The sequence below is a fragment of the Centroberyx gerrardi genome, chromosome 19, assembly GCF_048128805.1.
Source record: "Centroberyx gerrardi isolate f3 chromosome 19, fCenGer3.hap1.cur.20231027, whole genome shotgun sequence".
NCBI lineage: Eukaryota > Metazoa > Chordata > Actinopteri > Beryciformes > Berycidae > Centroberyx > Centroberyx gerrardi.
In genome coordinates, this window is record NC_136015.1 from 16,314,176 (window position 1) to 16,329,349 (window position 15,174).

A 15,174-nucleotide genomic window follows, 5' to 3' on the forward strand; every position below is an offset into this window, starting at 1 on the left:
TAAATTCACAGGTGAGTGTTGGACAACTGGGAGTGCAAATAGAGTTTGTGCTGAAGATAAAACTATAATGGAAAACAATATTTGTCAGATACTTTCACGTTTACCAAGTTCACCGTTTATCAAGTTTTCCAGCTTTCTCTGCTAGCTATGAGTTGAGGCAGTTTGCCAACTAATTGTCTAAACCAGGAATTAAATTCAGCTAGCTAAGATTACCAACTGTACCTTTATATTAATATCTGTATTCCTGCATATCAATAGAGTATCATAATCTGTGTCTTTTTGAATCCATTAGGTGAAAGAAAGCTCCCACAGTATCACCTGTGTAATATTTAATTTTGCTTGGCAGGACAACAGTAAAATCTCTAGAGAGTAAATAAAGGAGAGAGGAGTAACAAGCACACCACCATGTTGTGTTGTGGTTCAGAGAATCAAACTGGTGTTGAGTAGAGAAAAGTCCTTTGGCCAAATTGTTTACACTAAAAAAAGATGCAGAGGTGATATGTGTGGGAACTGAGCCCTGTTTCTTTTTACAGGCGTTTTGATAGGCAGCAGGACCACGAGTTTAATGGATCTGAGCTGGAACTGCTGAAAAATACATGAAGATATTTGTTCATGTGGCCAATTTCGAGCCATGACAATATAGCAAATTATGTGTTTAATTTTGACTTTCAGAAGCGGCAGAGCTTTGAATGATGATGAAGAGTTCTGTGGTGTTTTTCCTGGCTGTCAGCTTTGCCATGTTTGGATTTGGTGTTGGTAAGAAAAAGGAGTTGAAGAACAAGTCAGTAGTTTTCATCAATGCCTACTCATTTTTTTACAGCTCATTCAGCTGGGGCTAATTCAGCAATTACAAGTCTTTGGGAACATTTGAAGATCAGCTTGTAGTTTGCATGTGCTTGTGTGTTTCCAGTTCACGCTATGCCAAGTCACTGATAAATATTCATCAGTAATGTGTGTTTTTGATTCAGCATATGCAGCAGCATCATGGCCTGCCCTCAGTTATGAACATTTCTGAGAATACCAGTGGAACCTAGCTAGCTTTATGCTTCCTCACATAAGAGATGAACATTTTGTGGTACTTTGGTACTACTTGGTGGTAGTTTGTGACAAGGGTTATTGACTTATTTAATGAGTAGTGTAATTGAATGTGGTCTCAGCTCTCTGGCTCCCTTGTTGATCCGCTGCCTGAATCTCTTTCATGGAGAATACGACTGCTGCCTTCATTTCACTGAATTTTTAGCGCTGACCTCAGCCCCCTCTCATCGCCACATGCCGCCTCTCCTTCTTTTTGTCTCTCTGTTTTCTCCTGTCATTATTGTTGCCCATGACTCTGTCAATGTTTTGCCCGGCACCTATTGCACGCTAAGCCGCCCCGGGGGGGATCCCTATTTGCCTCAGCCCACCCAAGTTTTCCTACTAAGGTTTTTCTTGGGAGTTTTTCCTCCGGTCTAAGGCTGGGGGTGCCGGGTAGGTTAGGCCAGTGTTTCCCAAACTTTTTTTCTGGGGACCCACTTTTTAAAAATGACAAACCATCGCGACCCAATTCACAATAGGCCTTATCTATAAATCGTGAGAAGAGCTAATTTGTGCATAAATGAACGTTCCTGACCATTTTTACTGCCATTTCCGCATCACCTTATATTATCTTGAATAGGTAAACCAGCCATTTCGAAGAGATATACGTTTGATAAATCACAACTTTGTTTTATGCACGTGTTATTGAAAACATATACACATGTTAAATACTTTATAAATGAGACCAAATAAATGCATTTAGGCGGAGTTAACAGGCTATCTCATTGTTTATATTTCCTCTCATCAGTAAAACAAACAGAATGTACACTAGCCTTTCATATTAGATTCAATGTTATAAGTACAATTATCAGAACAATACGAACATTCAGTACTATCAAAAACATGCTTCTTGTTGAAAGTTTTTTGAAATGCTCATGCCTATTATCAGAACAAGTAGGCTTGTGTTTAAGTTAAGTCCTGGTTTGGATTGGAACAATTAACAAAACCATATTTCAAAAAATAGTCTTTGTATGGCCTTGCCCCTGATTTTCTCTTCTTAGTAGGAGGCTCTTCACCTGATCCCTTGACCCTTCCATCTGTGCCGTCATCAGCGGGTTGAATGTGACCGGTAGCAGGGGTCGGTTCACGTCCATCCTCATGCTGGCTTCCCTCACGGGTGGTAGTTTGGCTAATGTTAGCTGTACTCTGGTCTTTAGCTGGGCCTTTCTTTTTTATTAGCCAAGCATCCATTTCTTGTGGCTGGCTGCAGAATCTGGCGGAAACTGTGAGTGTGGTAGAAATACCAACGAGCTCCCTCATGTGGCTCAAAGGTGTACTGTAGATATAAATCTTAAATAAAAGACTATGGAAGAAATTCTGCAAATTTATTTGGCGACCCAAATAAAATCTCCTGCGACCCACCTGTGGGTCATGACCCAGTCTTTGGGAATGACTGGGTTAGGCTATGTAGAATAGATAGATTGTTTGTCTTGCTAAAATCTGCTCTTGCCTACCTTGTGTTTTTCGCTATGCTTGTCCTATATAATTTTGTTCACCATTGATTGTGTTTAGTTAGATCTAGCTAGACACATTCTCTGTAAAGTCCTCTGAGACATGCTTGTGATAAAGGGCTATATAAATAAACTGGAGGAGGAGAGGAGACAAGGAGAGGAGAGGAGGAGAGGAGAGAGGAGAGGAGACAAGGAGAGAGGAGAGGGGAGAGGAGAGGAGAGGAGGAGAGGAGAGGAGAGGAGAGGAGAGGGGAGAGGAAAGGAGAGGAGAGGAGGAGAGGGAGAGGAGACAAGGAGAGGAGAGGAGGATAGGAGAGGAGGAGGAGAGGAGACGAGGAGAGGAGAGGAGAGGAGAGGAGGAGAGGAGAGGAGGAGGTTATAAATTCTAGTTATATAAATACATAGAAGCACTGCTTATACAACATTGAGATTTATTATAAAATGCAAAATTATGTGTTGTCCTCTGATCCAAAAAAGATATATCTACAGTATATTGTGATACATTGCTGTATAGCAGCAGTGCATACAAACTAATATATGAGAAGCTCAGAAGAGGAGCTTCTAGAAAAGGATTTTGGAACCGTGTTAAAAATTACAGCTAAGCGAATTAAATCAAACATGCATTCTTTAGGAATAATTCTTTAGGAAGGAATACCTGACACTGTGTGAAGTGGAGGTTTATGGGGACGTTGTTGAGGACTCTGTTCCAAGTGGTGAGTTGTAGCACATGAGGTATCCTAAAGGTTACTACTAGTTTATAGTCACAGCAAATGAAATCCAACATGGGCACTGAATGGACCTGAGTAGCCACGGCTAAATGATACATCTAACACTTCTGTGCTGTGACTCTGCCATCTTTGCTGTCAAATCTCATCCTTTTGTCTAGGTAATAATGTTGCTGTAGGGGGAAACGTAACTCAGTCTTCAGTCTTTGAAACTGCGGTACCTGAAAAAGCCATTGATGGGAATCGTGCTAGCAACTGGTTCCAGGGCTCCTGCGCCCACACTCAAGCAGATTTTAAACCTTGGTGGAGACTGGACCTTCTGAAGTCTTACAAAATCAGCAATGTCACCATCACTAACAGAGAAGACTGCTGTCCTGAAAGGATCAATGGAGCTGAGATCCGCATCGGATATTCCCTCAATGATAATGGAAACACCAATCCCAGGTATCTTCATTGTCCTCACTTTGTTAGGTTTCAACTTTTGACAGTGACTGTGCATATTACAAGTCAACAATGCACTTGATATCTGCCTCATTCCCAAACTGCAATGCATTTCTTCCACCTCATTTACCATCATCAGTACCTCAGCAGGACTACTGAAGGGAATCAGTTGTGTGTTTATGAAGTTACAGTCTGTGTATTTTTCCTAAATCAGTCCCACCAGGAGTTTTTTTGTGATTATTGCGGCCAAAAATGCTTGATTTTGCTGCGGCTTTTCTCAAAAATTGCGATACAATTTGCGAGGTTTTATGTGCTCTTTTTGCGGTAGAATTGAGGGAATTGGGAAAAATTGCAAGCAAAGGGAAAAAATGAATTTCTCTCTCTCTCTTACTCACTCACACACACACACACACAGCCTTCCCCTATTCTCTCCCACTCTCTGTTTAAGCTATTAACTCTTCCAAGAGCTTGAATTTTGCACTCACCTCGATTCTTGCTGCTTTTGTTTTGTTTTGCGCACTCTATGGCAGTAATTTTTGTTGGCAGGTGAGCTTTGTTCATCTTCCGCCTGAAGGCGCGCTGCGATGACGTAAGTTACCACGACACCGAATGCGACAATTGATCCAAATCGCAAGCGGTCTGTTGATTCGGCCATTTCATGCGGAAAAGTTGCGGCAATTTTGCAAAACTGCAAGCTCTCGCAAATATTGCAGAGATTTCTTGAATTTGCGTTAATTATTGCGATCGCAAAATCGCAAGTTCCTGGAGGGACTGCTAAATATTTCTTTTTTGTCTTCTTCTTCAGATGTGTTCTGATCTCATCTATCCCAGCTGGCACCTCCCAAACCTTCAAGTGTAATGGGATGGAGGGCCGTTATGTGAACATTGTGATTCCTGGGAGGAACGAATACCTGACGCTGTGTGAAGTGGAGGTTTATGGGGACGTTGTTGAGGACTCTGTTCCAAGTGGTGAGTTGTCTTTCCATCATTTGTCTTTTTGATAGGCAGCAGGACCAACGAGTTTGTGGACCTGAGCTGGAACTGCTGAAAAACACAAAGATATTTGTTCATGTGGCCAATTTCTAGCCATGGCAATATTGCAAATTATGTGTTTCATTTTGACTTTCAGAAGCAGCAGAGCTTGGAATCATGATGAGGAGTTCTGTGGTGTTTTTCCTGGCTGTCAGCTTTGCCATGTTTGGATTTGATTTTGGTAAGAAAAAAGAATTGAAGAACAAGTCAGTAGTTTTCATCAATGCCTACTCACTTTTTTTTTATTTATTTTTTTTACAGCTCATTCAGCTGTGGCTAAGTCAGCAATTACAAGCCTTTGGGAACATTTGAAGATCAGCTTGCAGTTTGCATGTGCTTGTGTGGTGTGTTTCCAGTTCACGCTATGCCAAGTCACTAGTAAATATTCATCAGTAATGTGTGTTTTTGATTAGTATATATGATTTCTCAGCATATGCAGCAGCATCATGGCCTGCCCTCAGTTATGAACATTTCTGAGAATACCAGTGGAACCTAGCTAGTTTTATGCTTCCTCACATAAGAGATCAAGCCTTCCTCCTATATTCAAACAGCAAAGGTCCACAAAATCTGTCTCTCATTCATCTCTATGGAACATTTGATTGTACTTTGTGGTGCTTTGTGGTTCTTTTTGCGATGCTTTGGTGTACATTGTTGAACATTTTGTGGTACTTTGGTACTACTTGGTGGTAGTTTGTGACAAGGGTTATTGACTTATTCAATGAGCAGTGTAATTGAATGTGATCTCAGCTCTCTGGCTCCCTTGTTGATCAGCTGCCTGAATCTCTTCCATGGAGAATACAGTAACGTTAGGCTACTTAGCGTGCAAATTAACATTTGCATCTGAACCATTAGAAAACACATTTCATTATATAAATACATAGAAGCACTGCTTATACAACATTGAGATTGAGTATAAAATGCAAAATTATGTGTTGTTCTTACAAGTCAACAGTGCACTTCATATCTGCATGATTCCCAAACTGCAATGCATTTGTTCCCCCTCATTTACCATCATCAGTACCTCACCAGGACCACTGAAGGGAATCAACTGTGTTCATGAAGTTACAGTCGATGTGTTTTTCCTAAATATCTCTTTTTTGTCTTTTTCTTAAGATGTGCTTTGATCTCATCTATCCCAGCTGTCACCTCCCAAACCTTCAAATGTAAAGGGATGGAGGGACGTTATGTGAACATTGTCAACAGTGATTCCTGGGAGGAACGAATACCTGACACTGTGTGAGGTTGAAGTGTTTGGGGAAGAATCCTTGATTATGCTTCAATGTCCTTGAATCCATTGAATATGCTTGCTACTGAGTTTTAAACAATTCCTAAAACAGTCATGTCAGAGTTGGAGGTTATTTCTGCAGGTTTCTACTTAATGCTTTACATAACACAGCGTTCCTTTGTGCCGGTGGCCATCAGACTGTTTAATATCATCCGCACCCCTGCACCAGTCAGCTGTGACCATCCAACCCGTTCTTATTCCCAAGACCCGCCATCTTCTGTCCTATATTGACTCCTTGTCAAATCCGTCGGCGTCACTATATTGACGCTACTCTTTCGCATCTGAATAGAATGCACCGGGTTTTCAATTGACTCCATGGTAAAACCTCTTGCGGCAGTAGGCTACTGGATGCCTACAACTTTTTCTCCTAGACCACGGAACACATAGTCTAGCCTACATTTTCTGCCCAAATAAAGGATTCCGGTTTGCTGCGTTTCTTTGCTTGAGCTCTTTTGTGCTAATATTGATATTTAAAAAAAACAACAACTGGTTAATATGGTTGTAGATCAATTTCGAGGCCAAATGTAAAAAAAATAAAAAAATTTGCTTGCATTTTAGCATTTGATGTCACCTGCTAAATAAATAAATTTGTCTCATAACTTATAGCCAAGAACAAGTTATTTCAGTGGCATCTCAATAAACTCCATAACATTTAGCACTTTATAACGACTGTATTGTTACCCTCTGTAAGCATAATTTAAATAGAAGAACGCAGCCGGGAGTTCTGTTTATAAACATTGCATAATCCGTTTCGTCATTGAACATACCTCTTTCAGCCCCTAAAACATAGCTGATGAAATCGCTGCAAAATAGCACCAACAAAAGTATATTTTTGTCTTTTTTTTGGTTATATCCTCTTGTAACATCAACCTGTTGATTCAGATTGTATTGCATCTTTGTAATATTGAGCAGTTTGCCTTTTCACAACCGTAACCTTCCAACCGGAAAAGTATGCAGTTTGCACTGTTTGGCACTTCACAATAAATGCGGTGCTGTGTGTGTTTTGTTGTTTTATTGTTGTTTCTCCCATAGTGGACGTTGTAAACATGGAATTGACATTGTTACTGTGGTATTTGAGGGTGGAAAAAAAAACAAATCTTTGGTCAGATTTGAGCTATCTTAATGGGAAGCAGGAGAATTTCAGAAATATTGCATTTCAACCCCGCTCAGTGCCGCCTGCCATCAGTAACCCATGAAAGTGCAGCTCAATAGCTTTCTAGAAAAGTTGACCCCATGTCTCTAGCCCCTTGTTTTGCTGCATAATAAGCCTTCAAAAGTGGCCTTGGGTCAGAGTTCAAAGGGCAATATTGCAGTGCAGGAACCACCCATGTTCTTCATATTGACATGTTACTCTCCAGAGGGGTATGCCAGAAAGCAGGATTGGCAAGTTATCCAGATCTGTTAACTCAGAATTCAGTGATTCAGTGATTTTCTGTTACAAAAACCGAGATCAGAGTAAGTCTAGATCAGTTACTATGGAAACTTATGTTCTCAAGCTAACCTGCTCTGTGGCAGGTTTACTTGAGGCTGACTTGAGTTAAACCTGACTGAGCCTGCAGCATTTAAGCATCACACAAGTCAGTTTGTTCAACTTTTCTGGAAAATGGCTTTAAACCTGCCATGGAAGATCCCGTCGACGCGGAAGCTCAAATTATTTGCAGGGCTTTACATCGAGAGAGGGTGACCGGCCGCAATATATTTTATGACAGCCACCTGTAGCATATCATCGCGAGCGTTACCGTTTTAAAAGAGTCAATTTATCTGAATAGCCTTCTTCAGCCTCTCATTTCCCCCTCACCTCTGTACAAACGTTATGCATCGCCCTTCGTTTTTTCGCTACTGGAAGCTCTCTGTATAACATTGTAGATAGAGATAAGAGATAAATATGAATTATGAATGTGATAAACCTACCCTTTATACAGGCGCGTGTGTCCTGGGGGTAGTTGCTCTGATGAGCTCCTTCATGCCATCAGTTATCACTGTCAGAGTAAGGACCAGCTCCTCTGCTGCTGTGAAAGGTGGTGCTGGGACCCTCACCTGTTTTACGGGCCTCAGCCTTTTTCCTATTAGCTACAGAGTGGAAGTGAAATACGTCTAGGCCTACATTTAAGCTACTATTAAGAAAACAAAGTAGTTATAAGCAAATAAAATCCTATGAGTTTGAATTATGTTATTATACTTTCTTTTTTTTAATTTGTTGCCAAGTGCATTTCATGCCGCCTGGGTTACACCTAAATTAAATATATAAAAAAGTCATTAAGAGTGTACAATTCAGGCAATATGTTGCATCCTTCCTATTAATTAAACATTAGTTTACAGAGGTCTGTTAAATGTTGAATGAGTAAAACAATAAACGTAATAGCTAACTCACGCATTAACTCCATCTACAAGTTTTTGACATGCCAAGTCTCGCAAGTGTTGCTGGTGTGTTTTATTTTGTTTTTTGAAAATATGCTGAAATTCACTGTAAGCTGTCATTAATATTTCATGTTCGGCTGGAGTGAAATATGACGCTCTGCTCTGCTTGTCGCCTCTGAATCCAGCATTAATCCTATTTTCAGTCCTCGATTGAGGATGGCTTTATAAATTCACCGTGAACGCGCATAGTTCAGCATCAACCTATCCGGAGTTGATCAAGCCCGATCACTGAAATCTGAATCAGTTGTTCTGGAACCGAAAATTCCCGCTATGCCGTGTCTAGCTCACTCAAGTCAGAATTCAGGATTTAATTTTTTCTTAAACCGTCTTTCTGGAATACCCCTCTGGTCAAGGCCTTTCCAAATGTATCTTCAATTTTGTCCTACAGCAAGGTTTAATTTTCACCTCTGTCCGGCTCCAGCCTCTTTCAGGCGTAGTTTCTGAGACCCGGACTCAAATTTATTACACTGGATAACACCACTAAGACACTTTGGACATTGAGAGACTTTTTAATCATTTTATATTTATATTGTTATATTGTTTATGTTTTTTGCCTATATCCTTTCTGCACTATTCTTAGTCTATTATTTTTTATTACCTTCCCCTACTTTGTTCTGCTACTGCACTGTGCTGCTGTGACACTCGAATTTCCCATAAGGGATCAATAAAGTGCATGTTATCTTATTCTCTTTAGCCAGATGGTGAATGCAGCCTGTGGGGAACATTGCCTGTCACGAACTGAAAACAAAGTAACTAATGACAGTAATAATAGTAATAGTCAGTAGTAGTAGTAATAGTCAGTAAAAACAAAAAAATAAACATATATATATAAAATTAAAAACTACCGGTATATATATGTTACAACAGTAATCGTAGGTCAACAGGTTGAGAAAGAAAACAGAAAAGGAGGCAACAAGTACTTTGTCTAAGAAATAGATGAAGAAGCAGTCAGGGAACACAAAATGGGGGATGATCCAGTGGCAGAGAGGTTCAGATAATTAATGGGCTCCAGGCTTTATTGACTACAGATACAGGCATTGTGGTTTGTTCTATGCTGATGTATTTACTGATAAGATGATGCCATTGCTGTATAGAAAAGTGTTTTTTGTTTTTGCCGTTTGTTAGTATGCACTTTTGGTATTTTTGGAAGGATTTTTTTGTCATGCCATGACTTGAAGATAAGTTCATTTAGTTTCTGTTGATGGTGATATTTGGGTTACACCATAATGGGGAGAGTGGGATATTGTTAATGAAGAGTTTGTTCGACTTCCACCATGCCTCAATAGTTGCCCTAATATAGGGGCTCTGGAAGCACTGTAGTGATTTTATCCCGGTATCCAGATCCAACCAGTGGATAATTAAAATTATAAATAATACAAGGAGAAATTTGGACAATCAAGACCTCCCCACTGTTGGTTTCTGGAGAGTATGTAGTTTGATGCGTGGTGGTTTGTTTTTCCAATAGAAGTGATTGATGATTCTGTCTAGTGAATTAAACCATGAGGTTGGGGGATGAAAGGGATCATACTAAACAAATAATTAACTGGGGAGAATTGATTTTGATTGAAAGAGCGCAAGATTTTCTAAACATATATACATATATATATATATATATATTATATATGTATATGTACTGTATATACATATATATATATATATTTAGTAGTTAGTCACAAGGGCTCTCAGATGTTTTCAATAAAAGATTACCCCTACCCCCAGATTTTCAATAAAAACACCTCTTGAAAAATAGGTTTGGAATTTCAGATCTTCATAATTTTTGCTACACACATGGTCTTGGTTCTGACAATATAGATTCAAAAAGATAAACAATTCTAAAATTGAAAATGACATATCTACATGTTACATCCATAAATTACATATATATTATTTTTTCACATTTATCTGACTTACTGGCCAATCCTGCTTCTTCAGCCCAAAACTAATAACAAACTTTCATCTCTCTCTCTCTCTCTCTCTCTCTCTCTCTCTCTCTCCCCCTCCCTCTCCCTCCCTCCTGCTTCTACAAGAACATTATACTTTACATTTTTACATTGCAGCTCGTTTCGCGGCTGCCAGCTGACGCGATCTCGCTCAATACTGGACCAATGTCAAAAATTGTTGTCCCCATTAGTCACTTAGACACAAACAGTTAGGAAAATATGGTACAGGTTGAAAAATATGTTGAAAGTTACCCTTTAATCCTTGAGACTAAATATACACTGTCCACTGACCTGTTATGTCACTCTCTGTAGATGTTCTCCACACACACATTCATCAAGTCTACTTCTGTGCAAACACACACACACACACACACACACACACACTGTTGGGTCACAAAGTTCCCGAATTCATGTATATCTGTCATGTAAACCTGTGGACGTTTACAAAGCGCACACTCTTTACTGTAAGTCTATCACTGTGCACACATACACACACACACACATACACACACACACACACACACATTGTAACGTCATTCTATGGCACTGCATACAACAGGTCATCTGCATACAGTGACAGTCTGAACCCCATCTGTGGATGCCATGCTGAATGATGGAAAGAGGCTCGATAGCAAAAGCAAACAGTAACTGTAACTGATTAACTGATTTATCCATTCCCCTGAAAACATTAACAGTATCCATGCCAGTTGCGCAAGCTGCTTTGGTAAATTTGCATTCTTGCTGACACTGACTCTTTCATGATGTGCAGAAAACACGGTAAAAACTTCCCTCCTGATACTGAAAACTCAGATATAAGTTGAAGATTGAGCATCTTTGTTGGACAACCATAATGTTAAGTCACATTTACACCCAGGATTTCATACACTTTTTTCCCCTTTACCTTTCCCACCACATTCCCCTTTCTTTCCTTCCCCTTGACCTCCATGAAAACCATAATATAAACTAATCACCAAGATCGAATGCAGCTGGGACGAGTTTGTAGCGTTCTGATTTTTCTTCTCATTCATTTGAATGAGGCCATGAAAATAGCCTGAAAACTTACATTTAACATGTTTGTGAACAGATTCAGACAACAACAACAACCACCCAGATCACTGGGAGTGTAAGGATTTTTTGATGTCTTCAGCAGTGTTGAGATGCTCAAAGTTTTCACCTGCCAGGGTTTCTGTTTGGGTGAGACGTCCATGGAATGAATTCACCTACTTGGTCCCTTAGCGCATTTACTGAAGACTGTAGGCATTGGCTTGAAGCTTAGATCAGAGGAGACATATCTTCTTTGAGACTTGTCCAATGCTTCTCAAGTAGTAGGTTCAGTCTCAGCAACAGGCTGACCATCATTGCTGCTAGCCGAAGCAGCGGCCATTGACGCTAATTTTCCAGCTAAGCTAAGCTTGTTGACGCTTGCTGTGTGGCTTGCCTGTGCTTCGATGGTTCAGTTTACAGTCAAAGAATAACAGAGATTCCTATACTAGAAGAAGTCATTGCATGAGGGAAAGTTGGATGTTAAAGTATAAAATTTTTCAGGGTCAATCAGGAGACACTCTGCCACGTGTCTGCTTGCTACATCGCCAAACTGGAAGTCATGTCTGGAATAATGAAGCAGGGATGAATGGGTGAACTGGGATAGTGATGGGGTGAGAGAGGTATAGATAGAGGATGGAGGAAAGATGGGCTGAGAGAGAGAGAGAGAGAGAGAGAGAGAGACAGTAGGGGGGAGAGAAAGGTATGTCCTACATGCATGGGCACTCAGGTCACCCCATATAATTATGCACACACAGACAGACACATGTAAGTGTTGTTCTTCTTGTCCGTTAACTTGCATTAATTCCTTAACTTTAATGCTCACCGCTACATACCTAACACAGGTTTTTCTATTCTTGCGAGGACATTTGGTATATACTGTATATGTGATGTTTAATTGGTATTTCGGTGTTCTTTAGAGTTCGTTGATTGAGTTAATTAAGTAATTAATTAAGAAACCATTTCTTCCTATAGCTAAAGGGTAGTTACACCACTTAATTGTGTGTCCTGAAGATGACTGGGTGTTGAAAACTGCTGCCCTGTGTGTGTGTGTGTGTGTGTGTGTTGAGCAGACTGCAGCAGGGCATCACAGGGAACATAATGTTACACCCGCTACAAGTCACTAGCATAAGGAATGACAATCAAGGAGGTAAAGAGTAAACATGTTTATTAGAAAAGTTAAACTTGACAATTTATATTCGCCCACCTTAACTTCCTTACGGTTTACTTCCCAGCTATCACTAACAGGGCAGGGGCTGAGTTCCACGAAATCACACCAGTGCACACTGTAATCAATAAGTCTTGCACGCTAGGTTAGTTAACACATTCCAAAGTTTACACACGTGATTAATTTCACTGCAAACGATTAATAACTCCGTCACACCTTAAGCCTGCCCTGACTGTCTGACTGGGATTCGACCTGAGTAAAGTTATTGGTGGGGGAAGCAAACAGATGGACAACAAAACAAAACAAAAAAACTAAAATAAAGAAGAAAAGAAAACTAGTCCACCCCAAGGGCAATACCCAGATATTTTTGCCCGCTACCAGCACACTTGCCAGGGCGGACTAGACAGAAAAAGAAACCCCGAAAAACAAACTGGCAAACAACGAAAATAGTCCCACGGCAACAGCAGCTAATGGACCACTGATGCTCTGCAGGGAAACAAATATTAACAATCTTAGAAACACTTTATTACACAAATATTAAAATACATACCGATTAAATGTTAAAAACTACATGACTAAACTTTAAAATACCTGGTACGTCGATCTACTTTCCTACCGACTACCAGCCGCCTTCAACCCAACAGGGAAGCAGGTCTGAAATACATGAAAACAATAAATGTCACACACATTCAAAGCTGACAGTATAAAACACTATACACAGAAAACAGCCTTAGGCCTACCAGTTGTTCCTGCCCTCTTGTCTTCCCTGCACGCCAGCATAGAATGAGGTGTGCACCTGCCTCACTCCACCGGCCTGAACCAACAGCCGCAACCTGCGTTCCTCCTGCAGGTAGCCCTATATCTGCAAACCTCACTAATTGGTGCACCTCCCCTTTTTTACTCGGTGCCACCTGCCACAATAACCTTGGATATATGGAGAGAAACTGTCATTATATGAGAAATCTTTGACAGGGTAGATTGTAATATATAAGTAGCACAAACTGCATTAGATTGGAGGTCTTTTGTTACAGAAGGAGAATGAGAGAGAGGCAGACATGACACCAATAGCTCGTTTACATATCATGTCATTATATAGGTGGCAACAATTATGACCATCAATACTTTTTCATAATAAAAGCGCTCCTGGCGATTGCCATTGTTAAGGGAAAGACATGCCTTGGAGTTAGCCATGAACATATTTGTTAGGAAGTAGTGTGACATTAACTTTGATTTTTTCTGTTTCATCTCTCAGATTAAATCTTTCTGTCCATTGGGCTGTTTTGGAACGTCAACATGTTGGAGAGGCAGAAATACAGCAGCCTAGCTTCGCTCATTACGGTGCTACTTCATAGAAACAAGTTAAATTCACTTGAACACATTGTTTTATCACTCAAATTGGGTTGAAAATAGGAAAGAATGTCTAGTTTCTTCTTTCTCTACATTTTCACAACACAACCAGATTAAACTATCTGTGCTTGTCATTTGATTGTGCATTTGTTTAACGTGGCCCGGCTTCCCGTTTGAGTATAGTTTTCCGTTTTTAAGCACTGTGATTGGCCCGAAGGTCCAAACAACGCCCAGCCGGAAAACTTTGGTCATAAAACGAACCGAGCCAGTAGTTTAAGCTCCGGTACTGCTCATCTCACGAAGCGACATCTCACTAAGCGTTACCTGACTGACTGAGTGACTGACTGAATGCATGACCTTAACTTGCCGTGTGATGCCCTCGGCTGCGCCGTGGGAAAAAAATTAGAGGCACACAGAAAACTAGCAGCAAAGCTATTTAGCTAAGAAGGCCTATGATTATCGGAACAAATAAGCAGGCAAACGTGATACTAACAATGTGCACACAATTCACAGCATCATCTTATAAAACAGACTCATGTTCATTTAATTGTTATAGCTTGTATATGGACTCGTCAGTAGTTCAGTGACACATTTGTGAGAGTTAGTCCGTTGCATTGTGCTGCTGCCTGTCATTTGGTTTTCCTCCCCATGTGCTATTAAAGGAGTCTATGCCATTGTAAATTCAATAAAGTTCGCATTGATTCATTTAAGCCGGCTCTCTCTTGGTTGAAATGGGCTGACTGCTCTTTTCCTCTGAAGGACAGAAATATTACATGTATCTGACTTTTATGGCAAATCCTGGAGCAATAACACTTTACCAGGTCAATGGATATGAAGCCGTTGTTCAGGCTCCTACCATTAAACACATTCATACAGCTGATTCTCTCTCTCTCTCTCTCTCTCTGTCTCTCTCAGTCACTCCCCTTCGTGTCCTCACTCCACCTCTCTTTTTCTCTCTCTCTCTTGGCCAATATTCTGGACATATAAAGCAAATCCACACATAGACTCTGGACTGTTTCCCTCTTTCTCACACACTGACAGGAAACAAGGAGCTGTTTAAAATCCCTGATTTAAGATTTAAATTCACAGGTGAGTGTTGGACAACTGGGAGTGCAGTGCAAATAGAATTTGTGCTGAAGATAAAACTATAATGGAAAACAATATTTGTCTGATTTGCCAGCTTTTTCTGCTAGCTATGAGTTGAAGCAGTTTAACTAATTGGCTAAACCAGGATTTAAATTCACCCTAACCC

At 40.3% G+C, this 15,174-nt stretch overlaps 1 protein-coding gene across 1 annotated transcript in view; it reads left to right on the top strand.

Moving 5' to 3' along the window:
* Positions 1-692: 692 nt before the first annotated feature.
* The window catches only part of LOC139921353 (uncharacterized), a 46,912-nt gene continuing 32,430 nt past the window's right edge, over positions 693-15,174 (top strand). The window contains exons 1-4 of the mRNA XM_078290549.1: positions 693-781; positions 3,171-3,238; positions 3,412-3,694; positions 4,497-4,660. Of these exons, the coding sequence (XP_078146675.1) occupies positions 693-781; positions 3,171-3,238; positions 3,412-3,694; positions 4,497-4,660 (604 nt within the window). The remainder of the gene's footprint in view (positions 782-3,170; positions 3,239-3,411; positions 3,695-4,496; positions 4,661-15,174) is intronic.